The sequence below is a fragment of the Rhodofomes roseus genome, assembly GCF_022264815.1.
Source record: "Rhodofomes roseus strain CIRM-BRFM 1785 chromosome Unknown C8Q71scaffold_6, whole genome shotgun sequence".
NCBI classification, from domain to species: Eukaryota; Fungi; Basidiomycota; class Agaricomycetes; order Polyporales; family Fomitopsidaceae; genus Rhodofomes; species Rhodofomes roseus.
The window spans coordinates 518681-537079 of record NW_025952962.1 but is presented as its reverse complement, the minus strand read 5'-3'; the positions used below and the strand labels follow the sequence as shown (position 1 = coordinate 537079).

Below are 18399 nucleotides of genomic sequence, written 5' to 3'. Positions count from 1 at the left end.
TCGTCCGAGTGGGCGCGCAGAGGAGAGCGATGCGCGCCTAAATCTCCTCCTGCGTGCGTAGACTCACTTCTACGCGACGCTCGTGCCTCGCTTCGCTTAGAGTCACATCTATGTACTAGGAGACGATGACCGGCTTGACGGATATGACGGTCACGGGTGTAGTGACGCGCGGCGAGGGAGCACACCAGCAGCCAGCCTCGTTATTTCCGAGTGAGCTTGGGATGTCAATTGCGAGAGAGCGAGAGAAGGGAATGAGCGAGGGTGTGGGGCGCAGCCCGCAGGGCTGCCCGACTCGAAGAGTGTGCCTGGACCTGAGGGGCAACGGGTGAGCCGCGATACCCAATATGAAGACGTCGAGTGCGGCGGCGCGTTGCGGCGAAGCCGTTACACCCAGTCCAGAAGCCGACGACCCTCGTCGTATGTGCTGTGCTCAGTGTGGCGCTCAAACTCACTAACACTGTGCCCCTCTCCGTATTTGAGGGGCCACTTGTGCTGGCTTTTCCAAGTTGCCCCTTGTCGGGCTGCCGGGCATGCGGCGTGCCCCCAACCTTGGAACCGGGACCTGTCCTCGACGTGTGGGCGACGGTACTGTCGTCCACGGTCCGGGCCCCCTGGGATCTCGGTACTGGGTGATCGCCTCCGACACCCCTGTGCATTGCCACTGTGCTGCCCAGAGCGTCTGTTGGTGGTGACGACCACACTTAGTACTTGTGAGATGGGTGGACTGCACCCCACGGCCCAAGGGTTCCGGTTCGCAGAGACCCACCGGATGGGTGCCGCAACTGAGCGAACATCGCTCCGAGCATCGGCCTACCAATGCTCTCCCTGAGATAGTGCTCGCGCCCGTCATCGGTGGCGGTGAGCGAGCTTCAGCAGTCGGGTGGTAGGTATAACATCGCACTCACGAAGAACGACTTGATGCAGCGGCTCAGCGTTGAGCGTGCGCTGAGCGCCGGAATGTGTTTGCAATGTTTGCGTGATGCGTGCTGCATCTAGCGTGTATGCATGTATGCGTGTATGCGTGCTGCGTCCAGCCTGACTGCGTGTGATGCGTGACACGAGCTAGTACGCTCGTGCCGACACGAGCCAGAGTAAGTGTGTTGCGTGTTGCATGCTGCGTCCAGCCTGGCTGCGTGTGCAGTGTATGACACGAGCTAGTTAGGCTCATGCCGACACGAGCCAGTGTAAGCATGTTGCGTGCTGCGTCCAGCCTGGCTGCGTGTGCAGTGTATGACATGAGCTAGTAGGCTCATGCCGACACGAGCCAGTGTAAGCGTGTTGCGTGTTGCATGCTGCGTCCAGCCTGGCTGCGTGTGCAGTGTATGACATGAGCTAGTTAGGCTCGTGCCGACACGAGCCAGTGTAAGCACCGTGCTGCGTCCAGCGTGAGCGTACTCGGCAGGGCGGTGCCGCCAGCAGCGACCGGTACGCAAAATTGGGCATAGATGGAGTCTGACTAGTCTGACGGCCCAAACGGACCACCGCTGGTTGCTCGGCTGGGCACTCCCGTCGAACGAGCTTCAGGCTCACGAAACAGAAACCGTACAACTCACTGAGAGATGCGCAGTGCATGGTACGCAGCCTGCTCTGATGTCTCGGACTGTGAGTTACAGCAGATGTATTCTGCTGTGTTGGCTGTCCTCGAGCTCCACGCGTTCGTGCGCAGTACAATCGTCTGGTCGTTGCTCACATGATCTCAGGCTTCGCAGCCGTTGGGATTGATGAGCGAAGGTTGTACCATAGTCTCTTGTAAGCTACAAGTGTCGTAGCCTAGTGGAAGAAAACGAGAGCTATTCGAAGCGCGTAGCGGCCGCGGGGCCTTCGAGAGCGGTCGTCCGAGTGGGCGCGCAGAGGAGAGCGATGCGCGCCTAAATCTCCTCCTGCGTGCGTAGACTCACTTCTACGCGACGCTCGTGCCTCGCTTCGCTTAGAGTCACACTTATTATTCCCACCACATCGCCGGTTCCTTGGCTAATTATCTTGGCTATTCCTAGCTTAATTTCCCCGCCTCGGCGCCGATTTATCCAGGCGCCCGCCTAAGGTTATCTGTCGGAGCTTCAATTCCGCCCTGCCGCGCCCGGCGGGTGGCTGCGCGCACGTCGACTCAGCACCCGCTACATCAGTACGTACACGTACACAAGTATAGCAAGTTCAGCTCGGGCTACTGCGTGGCAAGGCCCAGCCTCGTCTGCGTGCGGAGTTCACAATGCGAATATTCTCATATGCTGCGTTCCCTGGGACTTGTCAACTATGCCCTCTAGAAGGAAGCTACGACGTATATCTGGTTTCCAGACATCTGCAGCGTACGTCTGGGAAGAACGAGCTGCGGTCAGCTGCACTTCGTCAGTCGTCACCTGAGTATCGCCACGATATGTTCCGAGCCTAGACCTGAACGATGTACGTCCTTGGCGGCTTATCCATTGTCGTCTTCGCGCGTCAAACCGAGATAAACTACCTCCATGTGTGTAGGATCATCAGAACGCTGGCTCTTTGGTATCAAGATATACTCCGCCCATGTATGTTGCCAGGCCTCATGTCCCTATGCACCATTCCATATAGAAGACTATACTATTGAGATGCTGAAAGAGACACAACCTTCAACCACGCAGGCCCATTCAGGTCGGAATGTATTGTTACAGGGCAGCAAGAACGGCCCGCCGATCGTCTGCATGTCATCGCTCCCGGTGCGTAGCTCATGCTTTCGGCTTCAACATTGATCCTGATGCAGGGCATGGCACCCGTCACAAATCCTCAAAACTAAGGTGTGTATTTCGACATAATAGACGCTTGCAGCCTATCGTGGTTTGCAACGGAGACTAGTGTCTCGAGCCAATCGTCCGGAACGGCGCCTTAGATCCCGAGCAGGACGGAGGCAAATCTGCTCGTAATACTAGCTCGTCAGAGCATCTGCGGCCAGCATCGCTTAGCCACTCATTCCAACGCAATTGTCTTTTGCAGAAAGGGCCGACTCCTTGAAACATGGCCAGACTCAATTGCTCCCCTGAGGAGTGCGGGACTCCCATGATTACACGGCAGGCACATCTGGCATGCTGCTCGAAGAGGCGCGTCTATGTTGCCGACGTCGTCGCATGCGAACCCGCCTCGCAGAACTTGTACTCGTCGATTCTCAAGAACATTCCTCTGAACATAATGCCGCCGACTGCCTTGCGTCCGCTCCCCGACTGCGCTGCTGTACAGGCATATTCACTTCCCTGACAGCTGATAAGCATCCCATTGTAGAGTCATCGGACACGATGTTAGCCGGAACAAACGAATCGAAAGGTCGTCCACGACGATGACAGCAGAATGAATTAACCGAACAGAATGAGATAAGGCCTTCCTCCCTTCCTCTGACGACTACTCACTGCCTACCAACTGCTAATCTGGGTCAGCATGCGACTTGCGGTACCGCTGATCGGCGACGGACCGATTTGCGCAAACCAGGGTGGTACACCAAACTCCACGACACTCCACGTACTGATTTTCCTCCCCAGGAATGTAATACCAATTACTTCGAGGATCGCCCGGAACGTCTTTGTGGCATAATCATGCTCACTCCGAACACGTTCCGTCATCCTTCTCCTCACCTCCTTGGACAAACTATGCGGCATCGATGATCCGGGCCCCTGGACGGGAAGTGATCACACCACCACAAAGGTGCGTTGCGTGGTCATACGGCACGCAAATGAGGCTAGCTTTGATTTTCGATGGGCCGAAAGCGTCGTGCGGACCTTTGTGGCTCTCGCGGTCGGAGACGCCCTTTTTTCGAGGATGGAAGTGCATTTCCTCTCTACGCCGTGCACCGCTCCGTATCTCAAGCCTATCTGTCCCTTTCGATTGGCCAGTTAATGATTCTCTCACAACGTTCGTCACGACAGACGAAAGGCGCAGCGATTGCCTGAGCAGGAGAGTTGCCCCGACGCTACTTTAGACTGATCAGCCACTGCAGCAGGTGGCAGCTGTATTGATGATCGGGCGCTGTTGTCCCCTGGGTACCGTCCCCACCAAAAGCTGCAGTCCGACTGACCGTTTAATTTGCCTTAGCGAGGTTTCTCCCTCGCTGTTCATGAAGCTCTGCGCTCTTCCAGCTGTATTCAGTATCCAGCTTCTCGACACACCACATGCGCCCGACACGACAACCCGGCATAGCAATGACCTCGGTGCGAGTACCGTCACGGTGGCAATGCCAGCCGGACGTGAGACGGAGCGCGGTCGGAGACAGTGAGCAGGACTCCGAACCCGTATGTGTATGACTGTTCCTGATACATCTTACAAACTCTTATGATGGCACGAATTCATTATTGTCACGGAGTCTAACTTTAATCAAGAACAGACGGGACGAATAGTCGTCGTCCCGCAGCGTCACGAGTCGCAGTCCATCAGACCACGGCCTTCCCTCTCTTCACTTCAGGGAGCCTTGTCGACTTTTCGGGACGTCGACATGAAGAGCATGAAGTAGGGACGAAGTCGCATCGCAGGCTCATTCTAGTCCCCATTTGGCTACTGAACCGCGTCAGCAGGTCACCATTCTTGATTGATATCTTCAGTTATTTCCGCGGTCGAAGCCAGCTGCCAGCTGGAGGACCCGGGGTTTATCTAATCATAATCACGGAGGCCTCTCGTAGCAGTCGTCGTTACGTCTACGAAGCAGCTGCCAGCTTGCGCGGTGGAGGTTGGCGGCCGTTGCGCCGGAAAGCTGTCGTGCCTGGCATCGAAGGCGGGTGGCTGAAAAGCCTGAGGATCGATCAACAGAAGTCTAACGGCATGAGTCATAATCATGAAGACGCACAATAGCACGGGGCCGGGGGCAAATTCACATGGGCTCGGCCGTCAATTGACGGTAGCCTGATGTGTACGGCAGCACTCGCACGAAGCTATCTAAGATGCCCACTGTGCGCCATTTGCCATTGAACCGCCTCGCCTCGGTCGTCAGGAGCAGTGATTACTCAGACTACAGCTGCGAAAATGCGAAGTCGGCTAGGACGAGGTGGTGCTGCTTGTCATTCAGTGCGCTTTGAGCGGTCGGACGATCCCACTTTGTGGGAGATCGAACCCGTGGGTTTGGTAGCTTCTGCCGAAAAACATCGAATGCTAGCACCGTCGACTATAAACAGATGTGCGTACGTCAACGAATATGGACGTGAGAGCCTGCGGAACAACGAACCGACGTCGGGTGCTATGCATCGCCGGTTCTGTCTGTTACGGACTGCGTCAGCACTCTCACAGATCACCTAGATGCAACGCCAACACCCTGCCTGACCATAGCTAGCAGCTGAGGCGACGCTGCGTTGGCCAATGATGAGGAGTAGCCGTGTGGGCAAGTCAACAAAAGCGGCTTAGGGTATCACAGGCGACTATACATGCACTGTACCTGATAGATTGCTAAAACACACAACTCGTGCCTACGTCTCGTCCGACACATCAGAAGCCCTTGTTGTGCCCGCCCTTCTCGTAGAATGCCTCTATCCTCGTCACAATTGAGTCAAGGCCAGCGAGCCACTTCTTGAGCTCTTCGTTCAATTTGTCGGTCGGAACCGCAGGGCCTCCCGCAGGATCCGAGGCCAATTTAGTGTAGAAGTCCGCACGATAGGGGCACGCCTTCATTGCAACCTGTCGCAGATCATTCAATCAGCCATGACAACGACGTAAACGGTGGCAGCGGGTAACGCACCGCGAAGACGCCCTTGACCAAGAAGTTGTGGAACTTCTTCAGGGTCACGTCGTAAGACTTGGTGAAAGCGACCGAGAGTTCCTCGGAAGCGTTGGCCTGTACATTCTGCAGGGCCTTGCATGTGAAGCCAAGGCCACGCAGCAACCACATCAGGCCTTCCGTGGCCGTGCGTTTCTTCTCGCCCTTCTCGTTCTCTACTAATTGTTCCAGAGTGGCGGACTGCTCGGGGTTGGCTTCATACCTGGCGCGAACTTTCTACAGTGCAGATCTGAATCGCATGACAGATCGCCACGCAGACCATCGAATAGTACTTACGGCGATGTTACCCTTGAGGTCGCTCTGCACAGCGGTGAAAGCGGCCGATCCCAAGAGATCTGCAGCGCGTGAGACTATGTTGCATTTTGTAGATATAATATGACATACCAAAGAGTTTGACCACACCGTCTGCGGCCTGCAGGAACTCAAGAGTGTCGACGCCAGCGTCGGTCACAGTAACGTCTGCAAATGACTGAGGCCGAGGTGAGCTTCTGCACTGACGACTTCTTTGTTGTCATTGTACCTTAACGGTCTCCAGATACGGCGCCATAACGTCTGTCGTGTCCTCGGAAGCAGTGGAATGAAACGAAAGCAAGTAGCGTGCGTGGCAGGAGGCAGGGCACCGTGCAGGCTGTGGCGGGTGCTAACAGCCACCCGTGATCAGATTGATCTGGCGATGTTAGTAATCTTATCTAACATGTTTTCACCAGCCACAACGCTTTCGGTTCTTTCGCCTCACACTGCGGTGGGTGAGTAAATATACTAGTGTGGTCTAGGATGAACAGGGGTAACATAATGTACAACTAGTCCGCAGGTCATCTGCTTGCTTAATTGCATCCTCGTCCGTGGAATTAGTGCGTTCTCATGCTAAAGGTGGATCCCCGCGCACGCTGATCAGTTCATCTCAGAATTCGTTAAACTTGGCCTCATGCCGCACGCCGACTCTGCCCTCGTGCCATCCGGTGTGGACAAGGCTGCCTTCTGGACCCACGTACACGAGCAGTTATCCTACCTATTGGACGGGCAGAGAAACTGGGTGAGCGTTCTTAGCTTCCCAGCTCACCAATCGGGCCAAAGTCTCACTCCTAGCGTCTTCAATCTCCAGGTGACCAACCTAGCGAATGCTGCCTCTCTGATTTATAATTCGCTCGCTGCGTTTGAGCCCCACTTCGGATCAGGAGAGAGAGCGGTGAACTGGTGCGGTGCGTGTCCGTCCCCCACAAGACAAGCCGCCGTTCATATGTTATCGATGGCACGTTGCGCGATAAACACTCATTTGCCTTCCGCCCACAGGTTTCTACATGGAGTCCAACCTCTTTCCATCTCCACAAATATTTCGGGCTCAAACTGGCGCAAACAAGGAGCATGAAGTCCCCGATCGATTGCTGCTCGGCCCATTTTGCGGAAAACCCGCTTGTCAATTCATTGACACCGCGCCCGGCAAGGCTCGCGGAGTCTGCGCTGATGCGTACATCGCCGGAAAGACCGTCTTGGTGGCCGATGTGGACGCATATCCTGGTCACATTGCATGCGACGGAGAAACGAAGAGCGAAATTGTATGCCCGCTCGTCCTTCGAAAAGACGGCGGCGAGGCTGCCTTGGGCGTACTTGACCTAGACTGTCTGGTGCTCGGTGGTTTCACGTCAGAAGACCAGCAAGGTCTCGAAAGAATCGCTCAGCTGGTATTGGATTCTTGCGACTGGTGACAGCCGCGAGACGAACAACAATTATGTATTGATATTGAATCGATATATTTCATACTTACGTATTGAAACCCCTACATCCCGCGACTACACACCCCGCCCATTGTGTGAGATCCGAAGATAAATCGATTGTGCACAAGAACTGGGTGGAGCAGGCACACATGCTTGCACTCACACAACAGTATCCTTACTACGCTACAGCAATGGCGATGACTACGTACTTTTACGACCCTCCGGATTCTTGCCATGCCAAGAACTCTTCGTGCAGCTTCTTCTGGGCTGCCCATTCCTTCTGCACCTTTTTTGATGCGTTCTTGCTCAACTCCTTGCCGTCACCGTCCGTGAGCGGCAGCCCGTTCTCGTCCCAGTTCCCGTATGTTCCTTCGCGAACGTGTGGAGGCTTGAACATGTCCCGTGGAGCCACGCGCCCCTTCTCGAGCTTCTGTAGTCGCTTCTGCCGTTCTGCTTCCACTGCCGCAGCTTTCTTTCCAGCCTTTGCCTCAGCCTGCGCACGTTTCTCTTCGCGCGCTCTGATCAGGTCGGCGGGCGGAACTAGCTTGACGAGAGCCTTGCCGTCTGTATGAAGCCGGCGTCAGTATTGATAGCAGATAGCGCGATGACGCGTCGCAATCTGTGCGTACCGTCCTGGTCGTCCAAGGCAACCCCAAGCGGGACCAGATCGACGTCCCGCAGTTTATCCGATAGCACGAGAATGTCCTTTAGAGCCGTGTCGCCCCTCGCAATGGCTAGCCTTCTCACTCCATCACGGAACGTCGACAACGTGCGAAGGTACGGCATGAGAATCTCTTCGCGCTGCAATCAAACCGGGCGTTCGGTGAGCTGACGTCCCAGCTAAGGTACGACCATCTGAGGGGCACGTACATTTACGCTTCCTTCTCCCGCGTCTCGCTCTTGCCCCCAACCGATCTCCGACGTCTCTCCTTCGCCTAGGCCAAACATGCGGAGCATCTTGCCGACCCAGCCCGTGACTCGCACGACGACGCTGACCTCAAGGTCCTTCCCGCGAGAGTTAATGTACACGTTCGTGCGAGATACGAGTTCCCGAAGCACGTTCAGTGCCTCCGGCGTGTTAAACGAATCGCAGAGGGCAGCTCGGAACGCATCTTGGCTGGAATGGAGACTGTACGGGGGATCTAGTCACGGATCAAATACACAGTGATAGGACACCTGGTGCGAACCTGTTCGTCAACTCGTGCTCTGCGTCGCCGAACCTATTCTTGCCGTCCAGTCGGGCACCCTCCGCGTCTGCTTGGGTGACAAGGGCTTTCACGAGGGTGAAGAAATTCTAGGAGGAGACGTGAATGACGCATAGCCGCAAGAATCCCACAAGGCAAACGTACGTTGAACGTCGCTTCGATGGTCCGAACCTCGCCTGTCATCAACGCCTCTGAGAAGTCGACTCTCGCATTCCAGAGCTGAGTCAGGAATGCAATCCGGAGCTGTCGCGCGGTGTACTTCTGAAGGATTTCCTGCACGCGAGCTCAGCGAGGCCCGCTACTCACAGCGCCATCAGGGACTTACATCAATTGTAATGAAGTTCTTCAGCGACTTGCTCATCTTGAGGCCTTCGATGTGCAAGTGACCTGTGTGGATGAAGTAATTTACCCACGCGGGACAATTGTGGTAGGCCTGGGGCGGGGCTAGTCAGGAACGGGCTCGACGGCGGAAATAACCTTCGCATTGTGTACCTCAGACTGCGCCATCTCATTATCATGATGTGGAAAGGCGAGATCGATTCCGCCGGAGTGGATATCCATGTTATCCCCAAGGATCGCTGACGCCATGACCGAGCACTCAATGTGCCACCCGGGGCGTCCAGGCCCCCATGGAGATGGCCAAGAAGGCTCGCCAGGTTTCGATGCCTTCCACAGCGCGAAATCGGCCGGCGAGCGCTTGCCTGTCGTTGCTGTCAGCGCACCTATTCAAAGTGTCCGATAAGGTCCCTGTTCAGTCCGAGCAGACCAGCATTGAATAGGTATGCGCATCACCTTCACCCTCTTCTAGCAACTCCCGGTTACCCTTGCTCCAGGGCTCGAGCTTGGCGTAGTAATGTCCGTCCGCCTTGTCGAATGCCCGGGTGTCGAAGTACACGCTACCGTCGACCACGTAGCCGTAGCCGTTCTTCACGATGCCTTCAACGAACGAAGCAATCTCCGGTACAAACTCCGTCACGCGAGTGAGAGTGTCGGGATCTCGTACACGCAGCCGGCGCATGTCGTTGAAGAATTGGTCCTCCCAGTATGCAGCGAGGGATCGAAAGATGGAGTGATCTGTCACGGAACTGCCATGCTTCGGCACGGTTATGCAGGTAGTACGACCGGCTAGGGCTGACATACCTGCTTGTCCAGCGAAATGGCAATAATATCGTGGGCTTCGTCAATCAGAGTGTGTGCGAGCTGCTGCGAGGAATCCCCCGCCCGCAGGGATTCTTCCGCCACTAGAAGTGCCGCATACGTCCGATGCTGTCCAGTGAATGAGGGTACTGCGCATGTCGGGAACATTCAGGATGCACGTACTGCTGCGGAAAAGTGCATCTCGAACTTCTCGTCTCTCTTCAGGCCCTCCTGCTTCCACGCCTTGTCCTGGAACCGCGTCACAAGCTGCGGCCACGCCTCCTTCTCCTTGCCTTTGCCCGGCCTATCCGTATCCGACAAGCCCTTGCTCACTTTTGACTGCACATAGTCCGTCCACGCCGTCTCCAGCTGGGTGACTAGATCCCGCGAGAGTGCTGTGGTTTCGGAGCGGAACTTGTTGACCAAGTACGATTGACGAGCTCGGAGGATGATCTGTAACGGACGGTGAATGAGTCCCTCGGCTTCCTGCAGAGCAGCCATCCTCACTTTGTCGTCGATGTCCGTGATGTTCATGACGAAGTGCACATCATAACCGAAGTAGTCGGTCATGATACGCCTCAGCACGTCCTGGGTCACGTAGTTCCTGACCACGATCTACAGCGAGCCAACCTCCTGTGGATCACGATGCTCACCTAGCGTGTCCCATATGTGACGCGTCGTAGACGGTCGGCCCGCAGTTGTACCACTTCACATGTCGCCCGTTGATCGCGACAAACTCTGTCTATGAATACAATCAGCATCCGGCAGGGTTTGATCGACAGTGTATACGGACTTTTGACTTCGTGAGCGAGTTATAGATCTTCAAGACAGGTTCATCCTCCTTGCGTTTCGGAAGAGACCAGGGTGGCTGCTGGGCCGCCATCGAGGTGCAGGATCTGAGAGATCTCGAGGAAAATGATGCCGAGTATAGTACAGATGAAGCCAAAGATGAGCGGCGGAGCAGAGAGATAGCCCTCGAGTGCATCCACAGCCGCCTCGGAGGTCTTGCTATTCAGCCACTGCCACTCGTGTGTGACTCGGTCCGACTGGTTCCCAGCCTCGAGTTTGCTAGTCACGCGCCTCCCGGACCTTGAGATAGTAGCTCTTCGTAGCAAATGGACCGATAGGGCTTGGTCGACGAGAGCCAGGCAGGGGGGAACGACGACGAGAGGACCAGGCCAGCCCGCGAGAGCGCGTTTGTCAGAAGCGCCCGCAGGACGGATTGCCACCGGCTCCCAATATGGTAAACCGCACGTCGGGTCGTTTCAACAGACTCGAACTCAATCACGGCATACGACAACATGCTACGACTGCTGTCAGTTAGACAGCGGCCGTGGAGAACCTTCGTTTCTAGCGCGCTACGCTATCCCGTTCGTCGATTTTTCGCACTCGTCAGTGATCCTCGGAGGCCCTACAAGTCGAAGATGCCAACATCCGTCAAACCAGACGTGTCTGCGCCCCCTCATCCCACTCTTCGCAATCAACACGCCCCTAATTGCGGCAGTCTAGCCGCCAGACCCTCAAAGCACCCCACTGCCATTTAACGAAGCTCGATTACTGCATAGAACAGTCGAACCGATGAGCCACATGTTGTGGGTGGCGTCGACGGTGAGTAAGTATGAGATCAGCTCAATGGTCCTCGCCACCCAAGTCAATGGTGGGGCGGCCTACTCTCCACCATGATCGGCGACGAATACAACGGCTGGAGCGACGAGATCGCGATTCTGTGTACAGTCATACCCCGGCAGTCCAAGCGACTCGGAGCGCAGAGGCGCCTGTATGATGTTATGGTGGAGCGACCCCCAGATCCCACTGTTTCGCCCAGACACGGCCGTACAGCGGAGCGATCGGTACATTAGGTGGTTCCAGAGCGACTCGCCACACCCTACACGTTGTACGTCGGCGAGAACCAGAGACGGGGGAGCGCCACAACGCTGGGCAATTTCGTCAGAAATATCCAACGCGCCGACGGCTATGGAGAACAGGGCGGCCTGCGGCGCGAGAGTGTGGCTCTCATCACGCCCTAACACGTTACATGGTATAGACGAGTACGGAAGGGGGTGCCCAGAGGTGATGTGCGGCCTCGACATATAATGCCGAGGCAGGTCTGCCCAGAAAGCAGCGCCACACCGCTTAGTCCGCGGGAAGGCGTAGGGGAAGCACACGGTAAGCTGTGCGGGTCTGCAGAGGCAGACGACCAGGACGCAGATGCGGGAGCGTCTGTTGAGAGTCGAGGCATGTGTGCGAGGTCCCCTTGACGTGTCCTCCGTCCAGCCTCGCACCTCGGTGCTTATCCAGGTCACTGGAATTGGGCAAGGCCGGCGCGGCACTCCCAGCTAGCAAGCCATCGGCCGGAGTATTAGAAGGCCTGCTGTCGCAATCACGTACGCACTTACCTCGCCGCTGCGACATCAGCGTCCGGCGTGCACTCGTCGGTAGGTCATCCGCAAGGTCCCCATTCATCTAGTGGCGACATGAACTCACGACAGGCTTCTAGAAGATAAATGAAGGCAGAAGTACGCGAACAGGCGGTGGCCGTGTGGATGCAGCGTCCCGAAATTGCATTGCAGAAGAGAATGCGGCCTAAGAGCGACCTATTTCAGGCAGGACATTGTATAAGCTCGGGAGCGTGCAGGGCACGCACTCGCGTTGGAAAACCCCACGAAGACGGAAGGGTACTAACGGCGAAATAGTGAAAGGCGAGGGTGCACATCAGGCCAGGCTTCACTTAGCCCTTGTGCACCGAAGCCTGAGAAAAAATGCGATGGGCTGATAGCGACGCTCTAGCACAGTCCGGGTTTCTTTGCCGATGCCTGCGAGCGCCCCAGTGGTACCAGGCCGATGGGAGTTGCCGTTATGACCCTAGCGATGATTCGTGGAAGAAATATGAATAAGTCACTCTTGACTTGCAAACACACCTTTTAGGTTACTCACCGAGGGCTAACAGCCGCCAGCACCTAGCTATAGCCTATAGGCGTAGCGCGCCTTGCACGTCAAACATAGGCTTGCTTGATGCTGAACTTTAGTTCGAGCATGGTGCCGCGTTGGTCGCGTTTCAAAGCAATAACGCGGGCAAAGCCGGTTTGAAAATATTTGGCCAAGCCAGGCCGTCGGTCTTCTTCATATTTCCTTATGTGTGCTCGGCTAGAGGTCGAGGGTAATTTATCGTGCTGGACGCCGATTTTCTCGCATTGCTTCCCGGGAATTTGCGAGGAATCACGAATTGGCTACCAGCTGCAGGAGGCCGCGCCTATGCATCACCTGCGGTGTGTACGGGGAGTCAACGCTCACCGGGGGGCGTTCATCAGCTAGTGATGATAAAATACTGACTTTTGTGCACGGGCGGCTGTGCCCTTCCTTAGACGAAAGCGCACTGCGACTGCGAGCAAGTCACGGCCGAGGCTTGTGCAGATGCGGCGCCGCGCAAAAGTCGGAGCTCCCAGAATGGCAGCTACTTCGGGCCAGCGTGCCTTGGGACCACGTGACAGCGTCGATCCTATTGTGTTTGATCTGTGGCTGGAGTTCCCAGTGAGATGCGCTGGCGTATGTAAGTCCTCCGTGGATCAGACACCCACCTCTTCGCCGCATCGCTGCAGCATGGCCCCTCGCAGAGGATGCGCACAAGAGCCCTGCACCCCGGCGGCGCTGCGAACATCGCACAGCGCGCGCAAACCACAGAGTGAGATCGACTGTAGATGCGGACACGGATGCGGATGCGGATGCGGTCATGAGTGATCGGAAGGGCCATGTCAAGAGCCTCAAGGCTGCCCGATTCCAGATCTGAGGATGGGGCAACTGAATCTCCCTCTCGAGCCAACAGGCATGGAAATTTGGTCCGACGAAGACGTCCTCCACTTCATACAGTCGTCGACCATCACAAGCATGTCCGTGAAGGGACCCTATAGGCCCAGTTGCACGTAATCTCGTTGCGGGGGCTGTCTGCGCGAGCTCCGGGTGATTTCATAGTCGGATTGACGCATCGCTGCTGCGCTTCTCATGCACGTCTTTCGTACATCGGCTGCAGTCAAGACCCTTCTGAACGACAGCACCGCGCCGTTCTCTGCGGGCCTAAGCCGTACCATCTTCGCCCGCTGCGTCAGCAGACCGAGCTTCGAGATAAGTCAGCGAGGACTGTGCGGCGCGACGATGACACTGGAAGCGCATACCGGGCATTGACAACGAGGTCGCTCATACTGCACGGACTGCGCCCGGGGCGACGTTCATACATGACAGAGGTAGGACAAAGGGCGCAGCAGCTGGCATTATGCCTCCGCGGTGGCGTACTTGGTTACACACCGAGCGCGTGTGCTTGGCGCGCGGGGTTCGCACAATCCATCACCCGCAACTCCGGGACGCTTGGATCAGGATCGAAATGACGGGCAGCCTGTCGGCGTTGCGCCGGAAGCACATCCACGACTCGATCTCGGAATCGTCGGGGGCACGTCGCATCGCGCATACGTGTGCCTCACTGACGCTGGCCGCCCTGACGAGCAACGCCATTGCCTCTCTCCTGGTCCAGCCTTCTCCACGATCCCCGTTCGCACGCGAAGTTGCGCAGAAGCCCCCGTGATTGGCCCAGCTAGCTATATTCGTTAGCCTCCTACTCTTGCCGACCGCAGGTGGAGGTACTCACAGTCTCACGCCATGCCGCACCCCGGAACTGCGATAGGCGATTAGCATCAACTCGTCTGGGTACCGGTCAAGAGGGCCTCTCCAGACAGAGCGATGCATAACAGACTCGCCCATTGGCCGACAGGTTGGCTCACATGTAGTCATGTTCGAGTAATGGCTGTCAGCGAACCAGGAACGATAGCGCTTCCCTCGCTTCCGTCGTATGTTCGGCTCCATGCCTGCCGTCTACATGCAATCAAATACTACCCTCAGCGGTCCATGAACTAGGGTCGTGTCGTCTCTTGGTGATCCTTTTCCACAACAGGTATGGTGGCACATGTTTGGCTCGACTGGTGTTACCATCATACCTTCTTAGGGACACACGCCGGGCCAGTGCTTCTGCTCCGGCCTCGCTTCTCAGCTCATCCGTTCCTTCTTAAAGCTTCGCCGCGACGCGCTCCATCCTTCATAACCTGATCCTCCCTATCCACGCCACGCCACAGATGCAGTCCCGCGCTAGCCCGCAGAGTCCAACCTGCCTCAACGTCCGCGTCAAGACGACTGAGGAGGCCCACCTCGTCCTGCACAAGGTGGCGCTGAACCACCTCCCCATGATCCACAATCGCCTGCTCGAGGACGAGCGGTGGTCGGTCAGGGAGGGCTCCGTCTTCGTCTGGGAGGAGCGCAAGGAGAGAGACAACCACAACAGCGTGAGTACGCCGTCTACGTGATTTCGTATTCACGCACCCTAGTGCAGCTCTCTGACATCACGCCCCTCGTTCCCCGTCTTCTAGTCTGCGATAAGTCGCTGGACCGATGGAAGAAGATGGGGGCCCTCCCGGGTGAAGGACGTAGGTCTTCTTTCCGAATGGGGCAGATAGGCTCTCACCGCCGGAACAGGAGTTTTTGATCTACCATGAACACCTGCCAGATGTGCCGGACAATATGGACCCAGCCGAGAGGGAGGAGTTGTATGTTCTATCCTCTGACCATCACGTCCTCTTGACTTACAACGCTTCCTCCCCGTCCTCGTCCGTCGCGGACACTTGCATTGATGCAGCATTGCTTCGCGGCTGATAAAGCAAACGTATTCCGCATGGGTTCAGCTCGTCGGCGGTCGCAAAAAATGGCACCTTGGTGAGTTCATCCGAGCGTTGTCGCGCGACGTTCACCAATGCGTTCCTCGTCCAGTGGCATACTACTCCCAAAGGACCGACAAAACGCTGCCCCGGATCCTCAGCATCCCCGACTTCGCTCTCTGTCGCGGCACATATACCCCGGACAGATACACCAGCGCACGCGCGCCCAGGACCCGCCCGCGCAGCAACTCCAACCAGAGCGAGGAGAACGACGACGACAGCAGCGACGACTCAGATCGCTCTGATGAGCCCCAACCCGCGCCTCCGCAGGTCCCCGTAGCGGGCCCCTCACATACCAGCACCCTTGTCTTCGATCCTCAAAGCTTCCTGGTGTCCCCCGTCGACCGCGATCCTCTGCGCGCTGCCCCCGCACCAGCCGTCCAGTGCAATACTAGCGCGACCGTAACGGTCCCCGCACCTGGCTCCACAGCAGTGGCCGGCCCGAGCGCGGTGCCTCCCTCCGCCCGCCCCCAGACGCCTTCCGAGCGCAGCGAAGGCGGGGAGTACGCGCTCGCGCCGCTCGTGTATGACAGGATGTCACCCTATCCGCCGCGTCACCCTGTCGATTCCGTCGCGCTCCGGTCGCTGGACGTGCGCGTTCGGATCCTTTGAGGTCGGAATAGATTGAGGTTGGGTGAAGTGTGGCGCAAGGGCAAGGCCCGCTGGCGCGGTGCATTACATTGTTTCCATCGACGGACGAGTGCTCTCGGCGACGTTCCCTATATTGTACATTGTACGCAGCCCGGAATTGTATGTGCTACTTACTACTGTATCCCTGTCTATGTACTACTTGTTCACTGCTCTCCAGTACACCAAATGCACGGGCCGCGGCAGCTCGCAATCAGACCTCAGGGTCGGTGGCTGCGTGCAGGGGCGCAAATGACGACACAGACCCGCAGGGTACGCCGGCAGGCAGCAACATGGGGGAAGCAGTGCGGCTCGGGGAGACGAGCCAATAACGCGCCGACCGGGCAGGTCGCGGACGACGATGCGCTTCGTTCCCAGGGCTGCCAGATAGCGGTCAGAGCGCAGGCGCGCACATCACATTGCGTACGGCATGGGCCTCGACCATAACTGGTCCCATCACGAAGGCTCCCCCACCTGGGCGAGTACCTGCCCGTAAATGGGCACCGCACGCAACCGCCCAGCTAGCCCACGCGAGGGCCTCCGCGCCCGGATCTTCGTCGACGCTCGCCCTGGTCGCGCGCACTGCATAAGCTCAGCCACCGAGCAATGCCCGCGGCGACTAGGGCCGGCGAGCGAGACGTCTGTCTCTCTCCCGTATGGCACGGATACCTCGGCATCGCGTGCTGCGACGCGGACTACCCCCGCACACGCGTGCGCGCGACCGCCAGAGCTACCATCGACATACATTCGCCATCCGCGCGTCTCGTGCGCGACTCGGACGCGCTACCCCATACATACAAGGCTCGGGAGGCTGCGCGTCGCGCAGATGAGAAGGCGGGAGGGCCGCGCGCGCGGCTCCCCGCACCTATTCTTGACGCGCCCGAGCCCCGGGCGCAAATCTGCCCGTCAGAGCGCGAAGCCTGCTGGGGCCCCGCTCTGGCGAATGCGAATGCGCGCGCACGGGCTCGCGCCGGGAAGTGCATTCTGCTTCCGGGTGCTTCCCGGCGTGTAGCGTACCCACACCCTCTTCGCGCGCACGCGAGCCTCACCTACCCTTCCTGTAGCACGATCGCCGGGCCTGGCCCCTCGCGCGCGGATGCTCCCAGCCCCTGGGTAGCGTGGGCATCTGACCGCCGTGCTGCTGTGGAATGCACCCATGACCTGCGCCGGAGGGCCTCAATCAAGCGTGGTGTATGAGGGTCTGGACTCACCGGCTTGGATGGCTGAATAGCGACACGGCTGCTGACCAGCGAGAGGCTGAGGCTTGCTCCTCGCTTGGACGCTTGCGCTTGGATGCCTGAGAGAATCCGTATTCTATCTAGCCCAGCGCTGGTGCCGAACGCAGTCGATGAAATCTGAGGGCCCTTCTGCGGGGTGCGTTCTGCCCTCGGAAGAGGCCTGCTGGCGAGGCTAGTTGTCTGACATAACCGTCGCCCGCCCGAGCGTGTCACTAGTCCACTGTGGTGGCCGCCAGTCCGAGTGGCCAGAGCCCGGTCCGAGATGGCAGGCGCGCACCCGGAGACTGGCAGCGAGAGGCAGCGCGCTGACAAATCCGCCTGGATCGCCTGGTTGTCCGTTATCGCCATAATCGGAGTTGCGCCCTGCTTTTATCGATCGGTCGGCGATGCTGCACTTGCCGTTGGCGGAAGCATAAATGTACACACTCGCTAAGCGCGCATTTCGAGAATTAAACGCGACGTCGCGCTCGGTAGTCGAGGCGCATTTGTCCTGCAATTATATGAACATGAATGCTTCCGGTGACCTACTACGCGCGCGAGCCGCTGTGCGTGAGGGGGACATTGACTGGCCGAATCAGCGCGATATGTTGGCATTTGGAGACGCAGTAGCCGGTAGCCCTCAGATATGCGGCTGGCATGTGCATCTGCGGAAGAGGGTGAGCATCAAGCAGGGACCGGGGATCAGGTGGAACGCGATCGTAGGCGGCGAGATTGTCCCGCGCGCACTGGGGCGTCGAGAACGCACCCCGGAACACGTTGCGTGGTCGCGAAGGAGGTGCGTTCTGCAGAGAGCCGCGGGAATGGCCCGTCGTCATTGTGTGGTCAATTTTGGGCCAATTTGTCTCGCGATGCCTCCCGCGCGACGATCACAGCTCCTTCGACGCGGAAGCAAATGCAGCGTGTCGATGAAGGTATGCGACAGACCCCTCGTGCAGTATGAGACAGATCTATCGCGCGGTATGAGACAGACCTATGTGCGCTCCAGAGACTTGGGCCACGGTGATTGATGCGTAGATGCCA

General features: G+C 57.6%; 5 protein-coding genes across 5 annotated transcripts; 3 read left to right on the top strand and 2 right to left on the bottom strand.

Moving 5' to 3' along the window:
- Positions 1-5328: 5328 nt before the first annotated feature.
- C8Q71DRAFT_497710 (het-c2 protein) lies at positions 5329-6463 on the bottom strand. The gene is made up of 5 exons (XM_047918941.1): positions 6231-6463; positions 6095-6179; positions 5987-6045; positions 5672-5926; positions 5329-5610 (listed from the first exon to the last, which is right to left on the bottom strand). Exons 1-5 carry the CDS (start codon positions 6255-6257, stop codon positions 5422-5424), a joined length of 615 nt encoding a protein of 204 aa, XP_047780886.1. The 5' UTR covers positions 6258-6463; the 3' UTR covers positions 5329-5421.
- On the top strand, positions 6390-7449 carry C8Q71DRAFT_497802 (GAF domain nucleotide-binding protein). Its single transcript, XM_047918942.1, has 5 exons — positions 6390-6456; positions 6515-6561; positions 6616-6743; positions 6813-6909; positions 7001-7449. Exons 3-5 carry the CDS (start codon positions 6636-6638, stop codon positions 7411-7413), a joined length of 618 nt encoding a protein of 205 aa, XP_047780885.1. The 5' UTR covers positions 6390-6456; positions 6515-6561; positions 6616-6635; the 3' UTR covers positions 7414-7449.
- Positions 7450-7488: 39 nt separating this feature from the next.
- C8Q71DRAFT_747972 (tRNA synthetases class I (C) catalytic domain-containing protein) lies at positions 7489-10997 on the bottom strand. Its single transcript, XM_047923123.1, has 13 exons — positions 10558-10997; positions 10418-10506; positions 10272-10368; positions 9948-10217; positions 9768-9893; positions 9420-9720; positions 9120-9349; positions 8953-9060; positions 8772-8900; positions 8610-8716; positions 8293-8551; positions 8052-8223; positions 7489-7986 (listed from the first exon to the last, which is right to left on the bottom strand). The coding sequence occupies exons 1-13, from the start codon at positions 10747-10749 to the stop codon at positions 7634-7636; spliced, it is 2433 nt and encodes an 810-aa protein (XP_047780884.1). The 5' UTR covers positions 10750-10997; the 3' UTR covers positions 7489-7633.
- A 3748-nt stretch (positions 10998-14745) lies between these two features.
- On the top strand, positions 14746-16382 carry C8Q71DRAFT_497516 (Gti1/Pac2 family-domain-containing protein). The gene is made up of 5 exons (XM_047918940.1): positions 14746-15085; positions 15170-15226; positions 15276-15346; positions 15436-15512; positions 15567-16382. The coding sequence occupies exons 1-5, from the start codon at positions 14879-14881 to the stop codon at positions 16124-16126; spliced, it is 972 nt and encodes a 323-aa protein (XP_047780883.1). The 5' UTR covers positions 14746-14878; the 3' UTR covers positions 16127-16382.
- A 365-nt stretch (positions 16383-16747) lies between these two features.
- Positions 16748-17338, top strand: C8Q71DRAFT_855771 (uncharacterized protein; the record flags this gene model as incomplete). Its single annotated transcript, XM_047927220.1, has 1 exon — positions 16748-17338. One exon carries the CDS (start codon positions 16748-16750, stop codon positions 17336-17338), a length of 591 nt encoding a protein of 196 aa, XP_047780882.1.
- Positions 17339-18399: the final 1061 nt, after the last annotated feature.

Excerpts from the sequence above, each read along its gene's own strand:
- C8Q71DRAFT_497710 (XM_047918941.1), bottom strand. The coding sequence starts at position 6,257 with ATGGCGCCGTATCTGGAGACCGTTAAG. Across the intron at positions 6,046-6,094 it reads CGGTGTGGTCAAACTCTTTG|ATCTCTTGGGATCGGCCGCT; the intron begins GTATGTCATATT and ends CACGCGCTGCAG. Across the intron at positions 5,611-5,671 it reads TGGTCAAGGGCGTCTTCGCG|GTTGCAATGAAGGCGTGCCC; the intron begins GTGCGTTACCCG and ends GATCTGCGACAG.
- C8Q71DRAFT_497802 (XM_047918942.1), top strand. The coding sequence starts at position 6,636 with ATGCCGCACGCCGACTCTGCCCTCGTGCCATCCGGTGTGGACAAGGCT. Across the intron at positions 6,744-6,812 it reads TGGACGGGCAGAGAAACTGG|GTGACCAACCTAGCGAATGC; the intron begins GTGAGCGTTCTT and ends TTCAATCTCCAG. Across the intron at positions 6,910-7,000 it reads GAGAGCGGTGAACTGGTGCG|GTTTCTACATGGAGTCCAAC; the intron begins GTGCGTGTCCGT and ends TTCCGCCCACAG.
- C8Q71DRAFT_497516 (XM_047918940.1), top strand. The coding sequence starts at position 14,879 with ATGCAGTCCCGCGCTAGCCCGCAGAGTCCAACCTGCCTCAACGTCCGC. Across the intron at positions 15,086-15,169 it reads AGAGAGACAACCACAACAGC|TCTGCGATAAGTCGCTGGAC; the intron begins GTGAGTACGCCG and ends CCCGTCTTCTAG. Across the intron at positions 15,227-15,275 it reads GGCCCTCCCGGGTGAAGGAC|GAGTTTTTGATCTACCATGA; the intron begins GTAGGTCTTCTT and ends CCGCCGGAACAG.
- C8Q71DRAFT_747972 (XM_047923123.1), bottom strand. The coding sequence starts at position 10,749 with ATGCACTCGAGGGCTATCTCTCTGCTCCGCCGCTCATCTTTGGCTTCA. Across the intron at positions 9,061-9,119 it reads ATGAGATGGCGCAGTCTGAG|GCCTACCACAATTGTCCCGC; the intron begins GTACACAATGCG and ends GCCCCGCCCCAG. Across the intron at positions 8,552-8,609 it reads GAGCACGAGTTGACGAACAG|TCTCCATTCCAGCCAAGATG; the intron begins GTTCGCACCAGG and ends TCCCCCGTACAG.